We start from the raw sequence: 25,193 nt of genomic DNA, 5'->3' as shown, positions 1-25,193 counted from the left end.
CCCTTGAGGAGCACCCGGAGGCTCCAACTGGTCCAGAATGCGGCCGCGCGGGCGGTGTTGGGAGGGACTCGTCGCTCCCATGTAACACCGCTGCTGCGCGAGCTGCACTGGTTGCCGGTGGCCTTCCGGGTGCGCTTCAAGGTGTTGGTCATCATCTTCAAAGCGCTCCATGGCATTGGACCTGGATATCTCCGAGACCACCTTCTGCCGCAGGTTACCTCCCATCGGCCGGTACGCTCCCACAGAGTGGGTCTCCTCAGGGTGCCGTCAGCCAGACAGTGCTGGCTGGCGACCCCCAGGGGGAGGGCCTTCTTGGTGGGAGCCCCCACCCTCTGGAACGAACTACCCCCAGAGATCCGGGTGATCCCGGATCTCCCCTCCTTCCGCCGCGCCCTAAAGACATGGCTTTTTCAACAAGCGGGTTTGGCCTAGGGAATTTTAGTGGGGTTTTTAAGGGTAATTTTAAGGGTAATTTTAACGATTGGCCTTTACGAATATATTCTTTTAATTTGGTTTTAATATGGATATTTATTGTAATGTTGTTTTATAAGGCTGTTAGCCGCCCTGAGTCCGATGAGGAGAAGGGCGGGATACAAATTAAATTATAAATAAATAAATAAATAAATGGGTACAGGTATGCAGGTCTTGGCGTATTCGGGTCTTTTCCTGTGTAAGATTGAGAGTATCTTGGCGACGTTTCGATGAGGTCCCACTTGTCATCTTCAGGCTGGGGTCTTCGGCTTCGTGCTTGTGTGAGCAAAGTGTGATCGGAACTGCCATCTCTCTATAAATATTGGTGGGGGTGTGTGGAGTGCTGGCTTTGTTGCTATAGGTGGGTTGGTTGGCTGTGTTGGAGTTATTGTTGCGGATTGTTCGGCTGTTTCGTAACATCCTGAGTAGCTGAGGTGCTGGCTGTGTGCCCATTAGTCTTTTGGGTAATGGGCTATGTGATGACATCCTGAGATCTAGTGTAGTGATATCCTGAGTTCTGTGTTGCAACATCCTGGGTGGTTGGCTGTGTTGTAACATCCTGAGCTTTAGCGTTGTAACCTCCTGAGTTCTGTGATGTGTCCAGAGCAGAAGGCTGTGATGTAACATACCGGGCTTTGGTTTGGCTCCGAGTTTGCGGTCTAGCTCTGTGATCATGGCGTGTGTCCATTTGCTTTGTGTGGGGGTCGGAGGGAGGTGCAGCAGCTGGTGATGTCATCGTGGTTTGGCTTCTGGATGGTGGTTGCATTTCATCTGAGGGATGGGTTTGGGCTTGGGTTTGGGTCTGGTGAGGATGAATGGTGGTGGCGTCCTGTGTTGTTCTGGGTCCAGTGTCGGTTTTTGTGACTGGGACTCGTTTGTTGATTAGGGCTAGTTTCCAGATGTCTGGTAGGCGGGAGGTATCGTCACGTTTATTCATGTTGTGGGGGTGTTTTTCTATTTTGATGGCTTCCATAATTATTCTCTTGTTGTGGTGTTCAGTTTTGGAGATTAGTTTGGTTCCTTCAAAATCAATTTCATGTCCTGTAGCTTTAAGGTGCTGGAAGAGGGAGGAAGTTTTTTCTTCTTTTCTGACTGCGTTCTTGTGTTCTGCAATGTGTGCATTTATTCTCCTATTAGTTTGTCCAATGTATGTGGCTGGGCAGATTTTGCATGGTATTTCATAGACTCCTTGGTTTTCTAGCTGGATCATGTCTTTGGGATTTCTTAAGATGTTGGCTATTTTTTGGTTGGTGCCGAAGGCTGTCTTGATATTGTGTTTGTGGAGAATTTTGCTGATTTTATCTGTGGTGCCTTTGATGTAGGGGAGGAGGGCAATGTCATTGTACTGTTCTATGTCTCGGTTCTTGGGGGGTGTTTCCCTTTGGATTAGGTTGGTAACTGTATTTCTTTGGAATCCGTTGGAGATTAATACGTTTGTGAGAGTGTGTAATTCAGTTTTCAGGTGGTCTTTGTCGGCTAGACGTTTGGTTCTGGAGATGAGGGTCTTGGCTACGGAGTTGATCTGTGCAGGGTGGTGATGGATTGTGCGTTTAAGTAGCGGTTGGTGTGTGTTTTTTTCCGATAGATGGTGTAGCCTAGGGAGCCATTGGGTTTTTTGTAGATTAGGACATCCAGAAAGGGGAGTTGGTTGTTAGCTTCTATTTCCATCGTGAATTGTATTTTGGGGTGTAGGCTGTTGAGATGTGTGAGGAAGTTGTCCAGTTTTTCTTTCCCATGTGGCCAAATTACAAAAGTGTCATCTACATATCTAAGCCAGAGTTTGGGTTTGTGTTCAGATTTGTCTAAAGCATTGGTTTCGAAGTTTTCCATGTATAGGTTTGCGATGACGGGTGAGAGGGGTGATCCCATAGGTGCTCCTTCTATCTGTTTGTATCTTTGTCCATTGTGGATGAAGTATATGTTGGTGAGGCAGTGGTTGGTGAGATCTAGGATGTGCTTAGTGGGGTTGTATTTGTTTTGGATAGCTGTCAAGGCTTCTTTGATAGGCACTTGGGTGAAGAGGGATGTGACATCGAAGCTCACGAGTAGGTCGCTGGGTTGTAGGTTTTGTTTCTTTATTGTTTCTATGAAGTGGAGTGAGTTTTGTACGTGTGAGGAGATGGATTCTGTGTAGGGATGAAGTTGTTTGGCGAGAAATTTGGCAAGATTCTGTAGAGGGACCTCGTTGAAACGTCGCCAAGATACTCTCAATCTTACACGGGAAAAGACCCGAATAAGCCAAGACCATATATTCTGAGGTTTTCGCGGGTGTTTGTATGTAGGTCTTTGGTTATTCGGGTTTTCTCCCGTGTAAAATTGGAAGTGTCTTGGCGACGTTTTGACGAAGTCCCATTCATCATCTTCAGGCTGGTGTCTTCAGCTTCGTGCTTCTAGGAGTAGTGTGTGATCGCAGCTGTTTCTTCCTTTTAACTGCCAGTGGGGTTAAAGCTTGGGTGGGAGCTTGGCTGTGTTCTGATTGGGTGGAGGTGTGTTCTGATTGGTTAAGGAGCTTGGCTGTGCTCTGATTGGTTGGGGGATTGGCTGTGCTCTGATTGGCTGGGGGAGTGTTCTGTTTGGGTGGGGGCTTTGTTGTGCTCAGGTTAGTCTGAGTTGCAGGGGGATTTGAGATGGTGAGCTTCATTGCTGTTGTTTGGCTTCGTGTTTGTGGTCACACCACATCTTTATGGTGGGTGTCAGTTTGCTTCATGTATGGATTGGAGGGGTTTAAAGTGGCTAATGATGCAGCTGTGGACTGGCTTCTAGTTTGTGGTCATGCCTCATCATCTGTGTGGGTTTGGGTTTGCTTTTTGCGTGGATGTGTGGTGGTGACCTCCTGTGTGGTTTTCGTGAGTGTGGGTCTGGTGTCATTCTTTGTGTTAGGGACTTGTTTGCCAATAAGGGCGGGTTTCCAAATGGCTGGTAGGCGGGAGGTATCATCTCGTTTATTCATGCTGTGTGAGCGTTTTTCTATCTTGATGGCTTCTCTGATTATTCTGTTGTTAAAGTGTTCCATTTTGGCAATAGTTCTGGTCTTTTTAAAGTCAATTTTATGTCCTGTGGCTTTAAGGTGTTGGACCAGGGAAGAAGTTGGTTCCTCTTTTCTGACTGAGTTCTTGTGTTCTTCAATGCGTGCATTTATTCTTCTGTTGGTTTGTCCGACACCACATACATAGGGAACACCTATCATTGGATTCCAAGCTCTCCCTTCCCCTCTTGCAACTGTAGGCAAGCTAGAAGCAATATGGCAGTCTTAATAAAATAAATCTTCATAGCTTGACATTATTAACATTGATTTTTCTTGTGTAATTTTATCCAAGGGGAAATATAGCCAGATTTGTCAATCTATCTTCATTCATCGTTGATTAAAGTCATTTTATTACTGTATTAATTTTTATTAATTTCAATATTGAAAAGCTTCTTTCACATGAATCAACAGTATACAAGTTAGGAAAAGTCTTATAGTCCCTCTTTAGTCATGAAAAACCAGCTGGTGACTTTTGGCCAGTCACAGTTTCTTTCAGCCCAACTCACCTCATGGGGTTGTTATGGAGAAAATAGGAGAAGGAAGGAGTATTAGATATTTTTGCTGCATTGAGTTATTTATAAAAAATAAGAAAGACAGAATAAAAATAAGTAATAGATGGATGGATGGATCGATAGATAGATAGATAAGCTTGGTAGAAATTAATTAAAAATTCATTTCATAATGAATCCCTGAAATTACAATACTGTACATGTCTTTGTTTCTTTGGGATAGATTCTAGTGACTTTTAAATGACTCCACAGATGTAAATTTTCCTCTAAAATATCTTTACAGGAAAATGTATTATAAATTTCTATTAGATTTGATAACATTATCTAAAGTTTTGGGGTTTTTTGCAAAAATGGATGAATAGTGAATCATAGTGAACACTGCCATTATTTAATCTATTTCTTTAGAATAAGTGCCTAACTTTTGGTCAAACAGGCAAGGCATTCAGACATTGTCCTTTTGATTTCTTTTGGCATCGCATGACTAGCATCTTTTACACTTTCTCCTGGCCTCTCCATTAAAATTTAATTATTTTTTCTGTATTAATTACCATTTTCTTACATGTTATAGTTTGATAATAAATAGCCTTCTCCACAATTTGTGTGCACCAAGGAACAATTTTAAAACTTTCACTGCATGTTGTTCAAGGCTGATTCTGCTATTTGCAAATATTGTATCTTTGTGTCAGATTAACTTTTTCCAAAACTTCACATCAGAAAAATAGATAACCCAGAAACATTATTTTAGTTTTGAATGAACTATCCCAATTCTCAACAGTTTTTCTCCATTTCATAAGTATTTCTAAAACCATTAAGTTGCCAAGCGTCAACTTCACTTTTGTTATTTTACCTTTCTCAATGACAAAAAAGGACCATCTTTATTTTGAAGAACATCACTTCCTTTCTTAACCAGATTAACTCTCAAGTTGTCTGGCCAAACAGTCTTGGCCAAACAGTGATGTACAATAAATTAAAACATCATTCATTTTCTCTTCTAATATTACATTTCTCCTCTCCATTAGAATTGCTTATGGACTATCTTTCAGACCTGTCAAATCTTTTGTTGCTTCTAGTGTAGGTGCTTTGAATGTAGTATTTCTTCAGATTTTTTTGTTAACTATACATGATGTTGAAGGCATTACACATTTCACAATACAGCCAGACATTGCTTCAATTATCTCATCTGTCAATCTTATTTCATCTTGGTATCATACCTCACTCATTATTCATTATTCAGCTCATTATTCAAATCTTTATTTCTCTCAGATATTGCATGAAAGTCACAGTTATTAATATTTACTGATAGTGTATATTTGGTCTTTAGATTGTTTACTGCCATAATCAGCAAAGACTTCTGGCAGTGACCGAAGTAAATAAAGGCAGCAAGAAAAATCAGCCAAGAAAACCACAGATACTTTACCTGCCCCAGAGTACACTCCATGCCACCAAGGAAATCTGCTTCTTTCAGCCCATTGTGATTGCTGCTGATATCATGGACTTCAAATCGTAGCCTCTGAACTTCTTCAAAATAAAAATCCACTGTGAATAGCTTTGAGAAGACAGGGTTTATGCAAGTTCTTATGACTTCTGTCCGATCAACCTGTCAATCAAGAGAGTCAGTTATTAGGTTTTGTTAAAGTCATCTAAAACAGATTTGAAATGTAGAACACTTGTGACAAATTATTTTTAACATCATTTCCGTTGAAAACAAAACTTTCTTTAAAAAAATAAGAAATTTTAAAGGATAAGAATCATTCTAATAAGACACATAGACTAAAGAAACAGTTTTGGTAGGTAGTTTAAGAGGGACAGAACAAACTGTATCAACTATAGCAACCATTAATATCTCTCTAGCTAAGTTAATAACATCACATGAGCTTCTATTTCTAATACAGGGTAGATTAGGAATGAACTTGTATTTATTGTTACACGTTCTGACAGAGAGAAGAGCAAACAAATCCAGTCTGGGTCTATAACAGTTTTATGTTTTCCCTTCATGACTGGTTTCTGTCCATAGCCATGAATAACCTAGGTTGGATTTATACCTGCTCAAGAAGGAATATGAGAGCGTGAAACAGAATATGGTGGCTCTCACTCAGTGATTTGCATCTGTAGAAATTCCAGAGATTATAGAAACCAAATACAATAGCTCTCCTTGGCCTGAAACTAGAGTTATAAGCCATCTGGCAAAATAAGAACATGTCCCCCTTTATGTCCTTAGGTTCTCCATCTGTGCAGGTATAGCCTTAAAATCAAATATTGTTCGGGTTTTTAACAATAAGGTATCTCTCTACTGCACAGTATTTTCCTAATAAGTGCTGATGGAAAATTAACAAGCTTTCTCCGTGACTTTAATTACTTGATTGGTACTCTTTTGGTTTGTACTGCTGCCTGAAATTGACAAGACCTTAATCATATACATGCTGAAGGCTTTTGCTTCCTAATCAGCAAATACCTGCAATTGAAAAACCAGTCTTTCTGATGCTGAAAAAAATAATTTCATATACATGTAAGCCAAAGTACTTTTTTTGCACCATTTCCCTGTAATTTTTTTCATGAATGTTAAATAATATATTTCTCTCCCCCCCTTCTTTCCAATTGTCAGTGTCTTGTTCAGATATCTGATAATCTTACCAGAGACCTCTGAAAAGGCAATCTGAATTAAGTTTTTCTGCTAGTTATAAATTTGGATTGTCTAATAACTTTAGTAATGTGAAAATAAAAATATGGTCCCAATGAACACATTTTCTAGTACTGATAGTGCAAACCTATGTATTCCACTATATTCAATGGGCCTTATTTCCTATGAAGAATAGTCAGCACTGCAGTTCCAATGACATGTAAAGCATTTTTACTTATTGAAATATGTAGTTATGCATTGTCAGCTCCTAAGTATTGATTACATTCAGGAAGCCTATGAAAGAAAATATTGCCACTGCAAAAGGAAACAAAGTAATATTATTTATAGGACAAGGGGAAATTAGTATGAAAAAATATTGGAAGAAAAAAATAACCTATGAATTTGCAATACAAACATAAAGCAATTTACACTTCACTCCAAAGGCCAAGACTATGTTTTTATTAACTATGTTTTCACACCATTTCATCTCCATGCCACAAATGCAAAGCCATTGAAAAAAGGTCACACAGAGTTTTTGTTTTTGCATTAACTGATGTTTGAAAATAGCAACCAGTAACTAATGTGAAATTAACCTTTTCCAGATATAGCTGGAATATTGTGTTGGAGCTACTTTGCCCTAGCACTAATTTAATCTGTAAATTAAACTATATGATTAAGTTCATGTATAGACACTAAGATATGCATATCTACAGTATATCTGCCATTACAAACTGAATGTGACTGATGAGCTATTGCATATGTTGAATATGATCTCTATCTCAAGTGAGCTTCATATTTGCCTTTTAGAAGAGCACAAACAAAAATAAATACGAAATTATTTGTGTACATTTTAAGAGAACATGTACTTTTATACATTTTTATGTGCCCTGTATATAAACCCTATTTCTATTCCTTCTGCTAATGTCAGATTCATGATTTTTTAAAAATACTATTGTTGCATGAAAAATCATAGGCTTTTTATAAGATCTCAGTGTTACATATTTTGGTTTATGAGTAGATCTAAGATATAGGGAAGAAAATGTAAATTTACAACATTTATTTTCTTAACTAAAAATTCATCATGCATGCACATTCATACCATCACATCTTCCACCCACATACGAATCCCTTTTTAAAAAAGAATCATTTTAATTCTTTTGGGAGGAAAAAGTAAGTAAAATACCTGAAAACCTAGTATAGCCACTAGAAAGAACCATACAATACTAAAACAATTAGTAAACCAAGCCCAAAAGAAAAGAAAAATTGATCCTTACTAGAATTGAACTTTTAGAAATATATAGCCAAAGATTAGATATAAAAACTGCTATGCCCTTAGGCCAGTGGTGGCGAACCTATGGCACGCGTGCCAGAGGTGGCACTCAGAGTCCTCTCTGTGGGCACATGTGCCATGCCCCGGAAATGGCAACTGTCCCTCTTCAACCAGCCGTCCGCTAACTCACTGAGGTCCCATGTGGCCGGATGCATCCCAGCATGGGTGGTTTCCCTCTCCCCCTCCCATCCCTCCTGGCCTCACATACTCTCCTTTTCCCGGGCACGACCCACTACATCGCTTCCTCACCTGTCGGCCAGCTGTCCAGCTCAGAGGCAGCTTCTCTGAACTGCTGGTGGCGGGCTGCGGAGCCCCAGAGTGCGCTGCTGATGGACACTGTCGGCCACCATGTGCTCGCTGGCCTCTGTGTGTGGGGGCCGATGGTGTCAAGCAGCAGCCGCCCCGGCCCCAGCCTCGCCTTGCCCTGCGACAATGGCACCCCTTCCCTGCCTTGCTTTGCCTTGCCTCACCCTGCAGGACGAGTCTCCTGCCCACCACCCCACCTGCCAGAGACCCCCTGGATCTCCCCCAACCCTGCCCGACCCCCATAGGTGTCCCTCCCCACAAGCAACATCGAGGTGACCATGCCCACCTTGGCCACACCCACCCAGTCTGCCATAACCACCACAGCCACGCCCACCTGGCACCCAGCGATAAATAAGTGGGTTTTGGGTTGCAGTCTGCGTACTCGGTCTCTAAAAGGTTCGCCATCACTGCCTTAGGCCATATTGTAAAGATTTGCTTTTTTAAAGTAGGCTTTGTTTTGGAAGAAGGAATGGCACTGGTACCTCCTAAGCTTTGGCACCCTAGGCAGTGCCAACTCAAACCTAAAGATGGCTCTGCTGCCATGCACAGTAAACTATAGAATGATGTATATTTTTGAAAATTCATATATTCCACTTAAGTCTCTCATTCCCATGTACGCAAGCCTACTCTTCCCTCTCATTTTAAAATTGTGCTGAAAAGATTTTTACTTCTCTGAATTGCTCTCGAATGTAATCACTCAATGTTTTTGAAAGAAGGGCCTTTCAAGTACATTGAAATGACAACTTTAGAAAAGTTCACAATTTCCTAGACTGATCTAACTTTTAAATGAACCAAGTTAAAATATTTGAGGATAAAACTTTGTGCAATTTTACAGAGAGGGATTGACTGAAATTTAGTTTATAAGATTTCTTAATTTTATTCTTTATTTTTCAATTAATGTGGTACTTTTTTAGTGCTAATAACATAAGCATATCTTTGAAACAATTCCATTTTAACATGACTGATTAATATATTTGTCATTTAGGATTATCTCAGGCTGACATACTGTATAAAGAATATAGTCCTTGTTGAAATGTAGTTTATTTACTCCTGCCTGTTTTTACTGCCACTTAAATTTTGAAATCTAGGAAGAGTCAAATTTCCTTAAAGTAGTTGGGATATCATATAATTATGCCATACTATTTCAATGAATTTGATGTTTTTCAAACTTCTGTTTAAAGAGAGACCTTCCCAATGCCTTAAGTTCAGTTACAAAAACATACCGACTAATTTTTTTACACTGAGGAATTGACTAGAGCTGTGAAAATCCTTCAAGAGAGGTGTTTCAGAATGTATACAAGCATTTTCAATGCATCTCTTTGAATAGTTAAAGCAATCAATTTATTTTCCAAATTAATGCAGCTGTTTCATGAGAGCTGTTCCTGGTTGTCTCCTCATGTGTGTGTGTGTACACAACTGTTTCACTGGGGGAAAAAAACTATTTATTTAGAAGGATTTTAAACTTTTGCCCTGACTTTTCTGCCCAAGTTTCCCCAGGCAGAAACTGAGCAGACCAGCTTTGTAGAAATGCAGATTTGATAATCCTATTCAGAAAGACTGGGCCACCTATTCATAAGCAAAATGCCTTCAGCCACAGCCCCAGAGAAGCAGAACATGACCTTTAGGATATAATAGGATTAACAACCTCAAACAGGAACAACTCCAAACACAAAACCCCCAAAAGGTATAAAAACCCACCCACTCCCACTTCCATTTTGTTAGCCATCCCAGAAACGTGCTGTGTCACTGAAGTTTCTGGCAACTCAATAAACAGAACCTTCTTTCCAAACAGCCTCCATTTTGTTTATTTCCGGCTTGGACTGGACTCAAGACTTCAATAGGATGTGCAGCAAATCAAAACCTTCTCTGAAAAGTTGTTTTAAATTATCATACTAAATACAAAGGTAAGATACAAAAGTCCTAGATAAATGTGTTGAAACAATAACCTTCAGCACCAGGAAAATCTCCTGGAGCATAATCCAAAACTGGGTCATTACAACAGAGGAAATATGTTGTAATTTCAATACAAAACCTGAGGAAGAGGACATAGGGCAGCCTCCAAAGAGAATTATCTCTCCTCTTATGTTTTGATTGGAGACCACTAGGGAGTACCAATGGTATAGATTAGAACAGGAAGTTGAAAAGCATCCCAGAGGAAAGCAATTTTAAATCACTTCTGCACTGTTGCCAAGAAAATTGCATGGCTGTGTCCATGAAGTCATCAGAGAGCAAGTTTATTCTGATGGGAAAATGGTCTTTTGTGGCAGTGTTTCTTATCTCTGCAACTTTAAGATCTATGGGATTAAACTCCCTCAGCCAGTATGCTGTCTTGGGAATTCAGAGAGTTGAAGCACATACATTTTAATGTTGCTGGAATCAAGAAATACTGTGCTAAGCTATTTAAGTTACATAGAAGTTATATTCCACAGAGTGCCAACTGCGTCCCTCACTGATCACACCACACTGTCCTCCATATTTAATGCTTTTTACATCCAGCCAAAATCCCATCTGAATGCTGCTTTCCAAAAGAGACAGGACATCAACAAAGGATTGTTCTGTTTTGTTTGTAATAGTATAAAATATGCACAAATAAAGGAATAATAGGTTTGGATTTAAGCAATCCCCGCAACACAGCAACAATCAGAGCTTGCAATTGTAGTGCAATTAGTTGCCAAAAATATGTGACCTTTCCCACACTTTGTAGTTATGAGATATATACTTTGTGCTCATATTACATTATAGTGTTTTTAATGCCCTTAATGAATAGTAATTGCATACTGGAAAATTACTGTCGCTGTAGTGCTCACATAAAAAAAGTGATTCCTGCCAAGGAGTGCAATATCCAGCAGCGAGAAGAGTTCAAGCATACTTGCATTTTCAAAGGAAGGCAAGTTCTATATATAGATTGGTCCACACATAGCAATATAACACAGATGCTATGTTTTGTGATGTGAGTGTGAAACCATGCACAATGGCTTAATTTGCATGTGGACCAGACTCTCTTGAGTTATTCAAAACCATAGTTTTAAAACCCTGATTTAATATTATTTATGATCCTAGCCACAGAGATTACTGGGGAGCAATATAATGATTGTTGATTGGATTTTTGTTGAGTGCTTTGACCTTGTGAGAATATAAGACTGAAATCTGGACTACTCAGACAATATCATCCTGGTGCTTTTTTACAGTCTAGCACAGTGGTGGCGAACCTATGGCACGGGTGCCAGAGGCGGCACTCAGAGCCTTCTCTGTGGGCACCCGCGCCGTCGCCCCAGTTCTAGGCCTTCAGCTGGGTTTTATAAAACCTTTTCCCTTTAGGCTTCTGCCGCCGTGTGCAAAAAAAAAAAAGGTTCAATCAATCAGTCAATTTCAACTTCTCGGGGAAAAAAAAAGATCTTGCAAAGTTGGAATTGATTGATTGAACTTTTTAGTCCCGCCCAGTCTGCCATTACCACCGCAGCCACGCCCACCCAGTGGGCCACACCCACCCGGCACTCGACGATGCATAAGTGGGTTTTGGGTTGCAGTTTGGGCACTCGGTCTCTAAAAGGTTCGCCATCACTGGTCTAGCATAAATGTATTGCCAATACAATAACAACTTCAAGCTCAAAGCATTCAACTTGCTGTTAGAGTGGAAATTGCAGAGAAAGAGAGGAGGAGGAGATGATATGAGAACAGAACAGAATAACAGAGTTGGAAGGGACCTTGGAGGTCTTGCAGTCCAACCTCCCTAACCCTATACCATTTCAGACAGATAGTTGTATAATCTCTTCTTAAAAACTTCCAGTGTTGGAGCATTCACAACTTCTGGAAGCAGGTTGTTCCACTGATTAATTGTTCTAACTGTCAGGAAATTTCTCCTTAGTTCTAGGTTGTTTTTTTTCCTCTATTAGTTTCCATCCGTTGCTTCTTGTCCTGCCTTCAGGTGCTTTGGAGAATAGCTTGACGCCCTCTTCTTTGTGGCAACCCCTGAAATATTGGAACACTGCTATCATGTCATCCCTGGTCCTCTTCATTAAACTAGACAGCCAATTCCAGCAACCATTCTTTATATGTTTTAGCCTCCAGTCTCCTAATCAGGTTTGTTGCTCTTCTCTGCACTCTTTCTAGAATCTCAACATCTTTTTTACATTGTGATCAAAACTGGACGCAATATTCTAAGTGTGGTCTTACCAAGGCATTGTAAAGTGGTATTAACACTTCATGTGATCTTGATTCTATTCCTCTGTTAATGCAGCCTAGCACTGTGTTGGCTTTTTTGGCAACTGCAGCACACTGCTGGCTCATATTTAAGTGATTGTCCATTCCAAGATCCCTCTCACAGTTACTATTATTGAGCCGGGTACCACCTATACTATACCTGTACATTTGGTTTTTCTTCAATGTTCTTTTGTCAAGATCCTTCTGTATCTTAAGCCTATCTTCTGGAGTGATGGCTATTCCTGCCAGCTTGATGTCATCTGCAAATCTGATGAGTTCCCCATCTATCCCCTCATCCAAATCATTGATGAAGATGTTGAAGAGTACTGGGCCTAAAACAGAGCCTTGAGATGCCCCACTGCATACTTCCCTCCATGTAGATGGAGTTCCACTGAGGACTACACATTGAGTGCGGTTGGTCAACCAGTTAGGAATCCATCTGGTGGTGATTCTGTCTAACCCACATTTTTCCCACATATAATAAGATTGTAAGAAATTGTAAAAAAGGATGAAATTGTAAATGGTATGGCTATTACTATTATTGTTGTTGTTGTTGTTGTTGTTGTTGTTGTTGTTATTATTATTATTATTATTATTATTATTATTATAATAATAATAATAGATAGCCACATGCCACATAATACCCCAGACTTAGTGGTTGTCAAGAAAGAAAAAATATTCTGTCTAGTGGATGAGGCAATATCGGGAGACAGCAGAATAGAAAAGAAAGAACTGGAGAAAATAGCAAAATACAAAGACCAAGCAAACAAAAATAGAATAATTGTGCCAAAAAAGAGCAAAAATAATACCAATAGTAATAGGTACCTTGGGTGCAATCCAAAAATAACTAGAACACCACTCGAACACCATTGGCACTGACAAATTCACCATGAATCAGGCAGCTTTATTTGGAACAGCCAACATTCAGTTGCCTTTTGAAAAAGCACCTTTGGAATAGGTAAGTTTTGCTTTAGACTTACTGAAATCAATGGAACAAATCCATCAAAAATAACTTGCTGACTGATTTCAGAGACAAATAATCAATTTAGCCCAGTTCTGCGAATAGCACAGATAATAACAGATGATTACATTTAGTCAAAATACTATTTCCACATTAATAGGAATGTATATAGGGATAGGTGTATTATGTGTGGAATAAACAGTAGTTTCAAACCAAAAATATAGTACTTAAAAAAGTATTCTATAAAAAGAACAATAAATTGATCAAAAGGAACTTCTGGGGAAGATTTGAAAGGGCAGAAAACTCTAGAAAAATAGAAAAGAGGAGGCAATTCTATCAAGTGATTCTATGAATATGAACATAATGAATACTTTAAGTTGGTAATTATAGTACCTATAATAATTGTTTAAAGAAAAGAAGATATGTGTGTATGTATCTGTATATAATGTGTACCCACATACACTCACACACACACACACAATATACCAAATAGAGTCACTATGTGAAATGGGCGGCTATATAAATAAGTGCAGAAAAGAACCCACATTTGAATTATGCTCTGGATTTTACTGTACTCAGAATTTCAGCCACTTGCTGTAAAGCTGCAGCCTGGAAAGGTGACTCAGAATCCTAAGAATTTTTTGGAACTCCCTTTCCAAGAGTAGTCCAAGGAATTGCCTGATATCAACAGTGACTTGAAGATGCATGCAACTACATATATGAAACTAATTAAAATAATGTGTGTGTGTTGTATTAATACATATATACTCCTTAGAAAGTATACATAATTCTTTATGGCTATTCTATGCTATTTTCAAAGTCTATTCTATTTGGGAAAAAAATAACATAACTTCGAGTTTGGATGTAGTTAAGCAAAGGAGAAGAGGTATGCATATATGTACCAAATTTTGAAAATGGGTTGTCTATAATTATTTAAGTTCTATTCTGAAGAAATCTCGGCAATTTAGATTAATTAAAATTAGAAATTTAGAGCTTGAAAGCCTAGGATTTTGTCTTATATTGAGAAACAACATGGTACCAGCTGTGTCACCTGAAAAATGAAAGAATTCCACTATGCCAGCAGTATAGCAACATTTGAAGTTCAGAAACTCATTAAGCTTCAAATTTGTAGACACATTTCAAAGGGGAATCCATAATCACACTTTCAAAAGTATATCAGCAATAGAATTTAGAATAAATAAAATATTTCGTGCTCTGATCTATTTTTATTCAAATGAGCTATAAAGGGAACTGAACTTTAGCTAAAAAAAAAACAGTTTCAACTGCTATCATGAAATAGGAACCCAGTCAGAATAAAACAGTAGTATCTATATGGGCCTTATTTTATCCATTCTAACTTCTTTTTTGGTTATTCTGTTACCAGCAATAGTTTAAGAAGTTTATTATCACCTCATTATCTTTCCACAACATTAAGAATCTGACTACTGCCTTCAGGCTTGCACAGTGTTCTCTTCATACTTATAGTACGTTCCTATTACACTATATCTTTAATGCCACCACCATTGGTCTACCACCTGTCTGCATTTAAAGATGTTAAGGCCAGAACAGATATTCTTAGGCATATTTAAGTAACCATGGCAGCCTTTTAAATGTTAAGTCCCTGTTTTCAGACCCTTGCTTTTAAATACTTCAAGAGAGTGCATATGACACAAATGAAGTCATTTACTTGATTTGTGTTGCACAAGTGTTTGATTTTGTTTAAAAGCAACTGCCACCGTATGAAAATATTGCCATCATGTTGTCACCATGTCTAGAAGGAAAGAATGTTCTTTTTCATAAAGTACAATGATGCTATTATTATGCAGATTTTTATTTGATCTTTATTTGATTATGAAAAGAAGTGAAACCTCGTTACATTGTTCACATAATTTGCAATTTAATGAATTGCCTATAAATAGCAATGTAGTTAAGCATTTAATGCTGCTTAACACACTTGGATAACCAAAGCATTACTAATATTATTTTCAGAGATGGATTGATGAATTGTATCAATTGATAAAGATCCAGGATAGCTATTAATTTAAGAAATACTATTTGCTAATGATACATTCTTAATGAACCATTTATTAATTCACTTTCAATTGAATAATCCAATGGCAAATCAATTATGTCAATAAGGCATGACAATTTTGTAATTATGTAAGATATAATATGATTGGCCACAATTTTCTCCAACTCTTTCTGAGACAAAGGAAAGTTTAGAAATCAACCACTCTATTCATAGTGCAATATTTCCTGAGATACAAGAACCAAACTAATGTATTGACCTAACTAAAAAATAGCATCTGTTGAATCCTATTCCATTTTTTATTAGGCATCTAAGGGCACTAACCTCTGCATCCGTGATGTTGCTATTGCTATGCAATACCCTATTTGTCTATCATAGAAGGAGTCATGCTAGAAATGCACATACTATTATGAGCATTATTTCCCTCATTCTAAGCCTTTATTCCTTGATGTTCTCACTCTCCTGACATACGTTAGGTCAGGAACTTACAATCTTAGAAATAGATAGAATTTACATTTAGACTTTCAGAGAAAGAATTAGTGGACTGAAAACAAAGCCAATTACCATGATGAAAAATGAAGAGCCAGCAAATAGACCAGCTCTTCAAACATCTCCAGACAAAAAGACATTGCTCAAAAGTCAGCCCCTGACCATATCATAAGACATGATCAACATCACTCACCGATGAGTTTACAAAATGTTATTAATGGTTTTATAGTACAACATTTCCTGGGATACAGGAACCAGGCTAATGTATTGACCTAATTGGAAAATAACAAAGGTTCTGAAAAAGTGACACAAATAGGCAGAGTTTTCTATGATAGAATCTGTGCTGCATTGTTCAGTTCCATATTGGGATTGCCAGTCATCCTGCAGAAAATGGCAGAGTAATTGATACAGACAAAAATTGTGTTATCTTGTTTCAAATTGAAAGACGCCCCGTGCAGCAGATTTCACCAGGGATAGCATGTAGCTAATGAAAAAAGTACAACAACAAAAAAAATTAGACATTTAAACAATATTTTTATCGATCTTCCCCACCCATATCCATTCTTTTACACCATTTCTTCTAAATAATATCTTTCTATTATTTCTTCTACCCTTTTTTTCTCTGTCATCAATCAAAAGCAGATGAAACTAAGCATATCTACTGGTACTTACAATCAAGTGAAACAAAATCAAGTGAACAAAAATGAAAAGTGATTAAATTTGAATTACGTCTTGTTACTTCTGTACTTAGCATTTTTAAAAGCGCCACTAAAATCATATATCAACAGGAAATTTGGTATTAGTATGAAATCCACAAATTGGCTCTAAGCTCTAGTCTAGACCACATAGGTTTAGAATCATTGCCTGAGTTCAATCATTGGTTAAGCCATAATATGTGTTTGTTTTGTTTTGGCTTAATATGTTGTAAACTGAGACCTTATGTTTTGAAAACAAGATTTGCAGTTTAAACCAATATATTACTGTGCACTAACAATTGTGACTTTCTAAAAAAAACAACCCCAAAACCCATAGTTAATATAAAGCATGACTTAGCATAATTTATTAACCAGGCAATGACTAGATGCATATATACAATAAGCTTTAACATAGTACTTTTGGGGGGCCTTATTGTCTTGTGTGAGTCCATCCATAGTAATTTATTCAACAAATCATAGTTAAACCATGACTAGGCATGTTGTATGAACACAGCCATTATCAAGAATGTTTATGTTTAGAAGGACAACATAATTACTGCATTTAGAATACCATATTTTCCGGCGTATAAGACGACTGGGCATATAAGACGACCCCCAACTTTTCCAGTTAAAATATAGAGTTTGAGCGAGAGAGAGGGGGGGGAAAGAGAAAACTTGATGAGTAATATGCCAAACCACATGTGTAAAGGAATAAATAGAATACCCGTATTTTCTGGCGTATAAGACGACCCCTGACTTTTGAGAAGATTTTCAGGGTTTAGAAAGTCGTCTTATACGCCGGAAAATACGGTACTATGCCATAAATTCAAAGAATGCTAAGATTTGGAACTGGATTTATGTACGGTATGCTTATGATGATCATATAGGAACTGGATTTTCAAGTCAGTCACAGAACTTCAGTGAGTACTTTTTGAAAAAGTCACTGTCCGTAGCACATTCTACTTTACCAATTTGCTATTACAATTAGAAAAAGGAGTATTGTCTTGAGTTTCTAGTTGTGGTGGTGGGGGGAACATAAATCTAACAAGCAAACAGATAAGGAACAAATGGGAGTTCCCATTTGTCCTTACTCAGCTTAGAGAACACAACCACTTGGTATTCGTGCTTAGTTTTACCAGCATTCCAATGTTACTTTAATCTCCTAATGATATGAAGTGACACTCCATGTTCTCATACTCCATAGGAAACTCACTCAATGTAACATACAAATAGAACAAAACAAAAACCAAGAAAAAAGGAAGCTCAGGCACTGCCTCATTCTTATTTTGTGGGTTTGGAGCTTTGTATCCTTTGAACTGCAGCAGTTGGAGGGAAAAACAGAGCACACTTTTGTTTTACAAAGTATAGATGATAATATCCACTTCTATGGCCCTGGGGTTATTAATGGCATCTTTATACAGTGAGGTAACAAAGTTTTCTGCTATTATTACTCCCTCACTGGACAATTATACAGTCTTTGCCCTAATGACAGAAAGCTAAAGATTGCCTTTCAATTGATTAAATACTTAATCAATTAATTAATTCAGAAAAGGCAGGCACAGCCACACTTCTCTGTGCATTAATGATTCACCTGTGGAGATGGTTACCAGCGTCAAATTCCTGGGTGTGCAGTTAATGAGTAGGCTGACTTGGTTGCTCAACAGTGAGAAACTGGTGAAGCGGGCACAGCAGCGCCTGCATTTTCTGCGTCGCATGAGAAAAGCACATCTTCCTTCCCCTGTCCTGGCCACTTTCTACAGGGGGACGATCGAGAGCATCCTGTCATACAGCATCACAGTCTGGTTCGGAAGCATCACTGCTTCCGACAGGAAGGCGGTGCAGAGAGTGGTGAAAATGGCTGAAAAGATCATTGGAAGTTCCCTCCCTCCCATCCAGGACATAGCACAGAAGCGTTGCTTGAGCAGGGTCCATAAGATTATCTGGGACACTACACATCCTCTTCATGACCTGTTTTCCTTGTTACCTTCTGGGAGGAGGCTTTGTGGTATCAGAACATCTAGATTCAGCCATAGTTTCATTCCATACAGCATTAACCTTGTGAACTCTCAAGCTTCCTCTTTCCGTTATATATTCAAGATGGACAGTATTTAATATTTATTTGCTACATATATGTAGGGATGTGGGTTTATGCATATATTCATAGTATGTTTAGGTGTGCGTCATGTATGTGTTTCACTTTGAGAGCGGGCAACTAAATTTCATTTTTGATGTGTGCCGTTATGCCCATAGTAAAAAAATGACAATAAAGATTATCTTATCTTATCTTATCTTATCTTATCTTATCTTATCTTATCTTATCTTATCTTATCTTATCTTATCTTATCTTATCTTATTTTATCTTATCTTATCTTATCTTATCAGTCTATTTCACCAATTGAATAAACAGCAATGCAGTAAATTACTCACAGTAAATTCAGTGGAGAATTACCTACAGATAATTATGTACAGGATTTCAAATTGTTTTGGCTATCTGAACAGGGGTTATTTCATTATTTTGAATAATGCTGGTTGAATATGATTAGGAGGAAGTCATATTAGTTTATATTTTAATATGTTTCACTATTGTAATGGAGCCTGTCAAGGAGGCAAAATTAAAATGGCAGCAATCTGAATTATTAGTAAATATAGGGGGGTTTTTATTTGACAATTCTGTTGTAGATCTATAGATTTCCATCTCTGCTTTTAGAAAAATCAGCTTACTCTCATATTTTGTATTGAATATCTCAGTTTCGTAGTCACTATTTCAGTTGAGAGATATATAAAAAGATTGCTCTAGTGAATATGCAATTTTATTATTTGTCTATTTTTAGCTGTATCAGTTCTATATTATTACTTTATCATTACCAGTTGTAACTCTGTTCACAGTCTGTAAATAACTTGAAAGTAGGGCAAAAACAAACAAACAAATGAACAAACTTTTACTTTATAAAAGAACAATATTTAATAAAAGAATGCCATGTTTGAAAGATGGACAATGAGCTGAACACAGAGATATAATTAGATTTTATTTGTGGGTGAATTCAATTCAGTATTGCAAATATGCACCTCTCACCCAAACATTCTCTACCCAAAGATTATCTATATTTGAAGCTTGTCACAGGGATTAAAACATCTTAGACATGGATGAAAAATACTATGGAACAGTATTCCCCAAACTCATCTCCTTTGGATGTATTAGGGCAACACCACGCAGAATTTCCTAGAATATCTGTTCCCAAATTAAGGAAGATTGTTTTAATACAGTTTAAGATGCAGGTAAAAGCCACCACAACTGATGGGCAACTAGTGACAGATCTCTCTTTCCATAAATACATTTTCCATGCATCTTCCAGATTTCTCCTCTAAATATAGGAAATTGATGGAAAACTACTTATATAATATTTTTCAAAAATTATCTCATTCTCTGTATCATGTAGGCAGTTCTTTGCCCATCATGGGCTGCAAGCCAATTGCTACTTTAATGCTTTGTTTATTTTTAATGAAAAGGCTGTTTATGTTCTGTGTTTCCAGCTTTAAAGTAAATAAATAAAGTTGTTTTGGGGTTGAGTGTAACTACTTGTAGACAGTTTTCTTTGCAAGATTTCAGAAGGGGTTTATCCCAGTCTTCTATTTTGACTTTGCATTCTGATTTATAATCCTGGAATTTTCAGGAGATCCCAAATTCAACTTCTGACTTATGTAGCTTTTTTAGATTAAGCAACATCCCTTAAGGGTTGCCAGCTAATTTGACTTCAAATTATAGATTTCTTCTATTTCATTTATTTGTTTACTACAAAATATAATGTATATTTTGCCATTATATGCAAGCTGTACATGGCTTAGTACTATGGCCAGGACTGATAGAACTTTAAAAGACTCTCTCTAACCTGGATGGGTTGCTGGCCCAGAACATGCTGTCATTTAAGATTTCCCACAATGTCCCTGATCTGTTTTTGCTCTAGGACATTTTAAGAAATTTAAAGTGACAGTTCAGCTCACCTCCCCCAATTGTTAGACGCATCTAAGATGATAAAGATGTCAGCTATAGCTAACAAAGGTAAGCTGTTAACAAAGACTACTTCATTGCTTTCTAAAATTATGACAAATTATACCATTGATAGATGGTGTCAAAGATCTACATGGCTACATCCATGATGACATTCAGGAAGCTATTAAAGATCTTGCTATTATCCCAGGTCTTGGAGTGGGTTGATGGTTGAGCCCTATTGAATTGTTTATATGTTTATCTTGTTTATCTTTATATATTTATTTATTCAATTTTTATAGCTGCCATCTGAGTGGGCCCATCTTTGGGATGTTAAAATTCAAAAAGTATAAAGCAATTAAAATAGTAAAAGCAATAAAAACAATGAAAAACATACAAAAGAAAAACATACAAAATAAATAAACCCACCACTTGAGATTTAACCAGTTAACAGTAAAGCTAAGGCTCAAATTACCTAGTAAAAAATTAGGACCAAAATTCCTTGGTCCCTTCCCCATAGTTCGGATTATAAACCCTGTTACAGTAGAATTAAAACTCCCTCGTCTGTTGGGAAAAATCCATCTTGTTTTCCACTGCAGCTTACTAAAACCTCTCAGGGAGTACTCCTTAAGACCGGTTCCTAAGAAAGTACCTGGTCCCCTTTTGGTGGAGGGGGAAACACATTATGAAATTAAATGAATTCTTGTTTCCAGATTGTACAAAGGGAAATTACAGTATTTATTTCAATGGAAGGGATACCTACTATCAGAAGCTACTTGAGTAAAAAGTACTGAGGTCAAGGCAGATAGACTAATACAGATTTTTTTTTTGATAAACATCCCTATAAGCCTCGGGGAGGTTCCTAACTCTAACTTTTGTTTATCTGCAGGATTTGTTCTCTCTCTAGGGGACCCAACTGTCAACACTGCAATGATCGTGGCCGAAGCCATTTTGTTTCATGTTTGGTTGCCACAGGACTGGGAGGGGGGATGGGTGATTTTAATGTTAGCCTAAACAATATGTTGTCCCGTGGGAACCAAGGTTATCGCTGCCTGGGAATTTGGCGGGCTGAGCCTTCCGTTAGAAAGCCCACCAAAATATTCTATTGGGAAACATAATTTATTACATAGTGTTGGGGTGGGAAGTTCAACTTTGTAACATTGTAACACTTTTGGAGGGAACTCCAGACTTGGTTTCACTTTTGACTGTGCCAATACTTTGTAGCCAATAAACATGTTCTTTAAGGAAACCTCTAGCCTTGGAGTTCTGCTTTTACTGGTCTCATCTATCGGAACCATGACATAGAGACTCTTGGAAAAAGGTGGTCCCTCAGGTAACCCAGTCCCAAGCCATATAAAAATGACAACCAACACCTTGAATTGCACCACTAACCAATACAACTCATTCAATAATAGTGTTAGTGTGCTGTATATCTGGCACCATTTATTACCTGCACAGCCACATTGTGCACTAATTGAAGTTTCTGAATGCTCTTCAGGGACAATCCCATGTAGAGCGTATTGTAGCAGTATTATTTTTGGGCCTCTAATAATATTTCTTTTCTTTTGATATACTTTTGTTATCCTACATTTTTAACACTGGCCTCTAAGCCAACTAATTACATAAGATACTTGTCTTAACTAGATTCTAAATGTGTTCTTAATAGTCTTGCTACTGAATATATAGCATATCACCAGAAAATCTTTAGTCATAAAATCCACAACATTTAAACTACTTTTTATTATGTAGGTTGTTGATATAAATTTTAGAATCAGTCTAGGAAAGGAGAAAAATCCAACTTGGCCTTTCCAGAAAAAAGGCATTTTTAGAAATCTTCATACTGCAATTGGTTTTAACCAAGTGTGATTATGTAAGAAATATTCGGAGTTCTTTTTTTAATTTTAAAGATATCATTCCAGACAAACGCATTAAAGTATGTAAGTTCTAACATATTAAATTAGTTAAGATTAGTTAATAATGTTGAGTAGTATTGGATAATTATGTTTGCCACAGATTTCTATTGAATTGTTTCTAGTATGTATAAAATCCTGGCACTATTGTGAACTGAATGTCAAATGAAAAGACAAAATACACTTTTTAGCTTATAAATTGGACCAAACCTATTACAATCGAATAAATACTTCATGTATTATATTATAGACCTTTGAGTTGATAGCTCAGCAACTCAGAATGCTCTGTGGTTTATCTCATCAATAAAACCAAATTATTTTAAATAATATCTTACATCTAGGAGCTATAACTAGGTGATCTATCATTTAAAATGACTATGAAAAAGAACAGTTTGCAGAAGTGGTTTTTTATGTATTGTATTATCTATATCATAAGCTTTCTTTTTATCCTCTACCACAGAACAATTGCAAATAACTCATTAAATCATTTATATTTCTTCCTCTCAAGCAAAAAGCAAACAAACCATAAACAAAAAACAACATGCAGCACTTATAAGCATCCAGAAACCATACTGCATCTGTGGGCACTTCATGTCAACAGCATATTATTTATATGCTTGCTGGCCCCTCCCTTTTTCTTTCATACACCAATCAGGAAGCAGCAGGCATTACTTTCTCACATATTTTCTCTTGACGCCTTTCCATAGTGCTGTTTTTGGTATTGTCTACTTCTAATTCTATCCCAGTCTCAAATATTTTAGAATTTTTTATTCTGATTGGTAGAGGCTAGTTTGGTGGAGTGGTTGAAGTACCAGGCTAGAAATCAGGAGGCTGTGAGTTCTAGTCCCATCTTGGGAACAAACCAGCTGGGTTAGGATTAGGCCAGTCTTTCTCTCTTAGTCCTTAGGAAGCAATGACAAACCACTTCTGAAAAACCTTGCCAAGAAAACTGCAGACATTAGTTCAGGAGTCAAAACTGACTTAAAGAAAATGCATAAACACACAGAGACATCTGTAGAGGAGCACAAAGATGACCTTGGAAAAAGTAGGAGGCAATTGATAAATAGGAGGCAATGGTGAAAAAAGTAAGGTTCTACATTTAGGCAAGAAAAACCAAATGTACAGTATAGTATAGGGGGTACCTTGCTCAATAGTAGTAACTGTGAGAGGGATCTTGGAGTCCTAGTGGACAATCACTTAAATATGAGCCAGCAGTGTGCTGTAGCTGCCAAAAAGGCCAACACAGTGCTAGGCTGCATTAACAGAGGGATAGAATCAAGATCACGTGAAGTATTAATACCACTTTACAATGCCTTGGTAAGGCCACACTTGGAATACTTCATCCAGTTTTGGTCACCACAATGTAAAAAAGATGCTGAGACTCTAGAAAGAATACAGAGAAGAGCAACAAAGGTGATTAGGGGACTGGAGGCTAAAACATATAAGGAACGGTTGCTGGAATTGGGTATGTCTAGTTTAATGAAGAGAAGGACGAGGAAGGACATGATAGCAGTGTTCCAATATCTCAGGGGCTGCCACAAAGAAGAGGAACTCAAGCTGTTTTCCAAAGCGCCTGAAGGCAGGACAAGAAGCAACGGATAGACACTAATCAAGGAGAGAAGCAACCTAGAACTAAGGAGAAACTTCCTGACAGTTAGAACAATTAACAATTCACCAGAAGCGGTAAATGCTCCAACAGTTTTTAAGAAGAGACTGGACAGCCATTTGTCCGAAATGGTATAGGGTTTCCTGCCTGAGCAAGGGGTTGAACTAGAAACCTCCAAGGTCCCTTCCAACTTTATTATTATTATTATTATTATTATTATTATTATTATTATTATTATTATTATTATTATTATTATTATTATTATTATTATTATTATTAGTTAATAAAATAGGGAAGCCTAGGAAATCAACGAAGTCTGGACAGAAACTAAAGATTGTCCTCCTTGATTCTTTTTGGTACAAGAAGGAAGGAGGAGAATATGATATCAGGCTCTCAAAATTCTGTTGCTATATCCTGTATCTTTTAGGTATCTGGGTGTTGTTTTTTTTTTTGGTGGCATCTGTTTTCTGACCTGGCCTATCTCAAAGGACCACTCTTATCTGACTATAACAAGGCAGCAGCTGACAGCAAATATGTCTAGAATTTTTTTGTTGGCTTCCTCCAAAATAACACAAAAGCTTATGCATGGTTATGCAATTCCTCTTCATGCAAAGTGTTAAAAAGAAAGGAAATCCATTAAGAAGCAAATAATGAAGACATATAGTATGTAGCAGTTTGGATCAGACCTAAGATGATATATATGGAGTGAATGCAGAATCATTGTTATATATTGTTGCTATTACATTACATTTTGAGTAATTATTACCTTCAAAAGTAGCAACACTGAAAAAGCTTGACAGATCTTAAACTAGCAGGGCAAAATTAGGGTAGCAGACTATTTTTTTTTTATTTTTTTTTTTTTTTTAATTTATATACCGCCCTTCTCCCGCAGGACTCAGGGCGGTGCACAGCGTATTAAAAACAGTACAAATACAAAGCATAAAAATACAAACCCCTGTAAAACCAGATTAAAAAACCGAATATTAGAAGCTGTGTCTCTATTTAAAATTATTTTTAAAATCACCCTAAATAAAATCCTCCCTAGGTCAGGCCCGCTTGC

At 37.5% G+C, this 25,193-nt stretch overlaps 1 protein-coding gene across 1 annotated transcript in view; it reads right to left on the bottom strand.

Moving 5' to 3' along the window:
- LOC107293525 (copine-4) overlaps positions 1-25,193 on the bottom strand; it is a 132,660-nt gene that overhangs the window by 60,451 nt on the left and 47,016 nt on the right. The window contains exon 2 of the mRNA XM_015822682.1: positions 5,423-5,602. Coding sequence (XP_015678168.1) covers positions 5,423-5,602 — 180 coding nt within the window. The remainder of the gene's footprint in view (positions 1-5,422; positions 5,603-25,193) is intronic.

Source organism: Protobothrops mucrosquamatus, unplaced genomic scaffold (genome assembly GCF_001527695.2).
Source record: "Protobothrops mucrosquamatus isolate PMUCROS unplaced genomic scaffold, P.Mucros_1.0 scaffold_177, whole genome shotgun sequence".
Taxonomy (NCBI): Eukaryota; Metazoa; Chordata; class Lepidosauria; order Squamata; family Viperidae; genus Protobothrops; species Protobothrops mucrosquamatus.
Note: the sequence above shows the minus strand (reverse complement) of the source record. Positions and strands in the feature narration are given on the sequence as shown.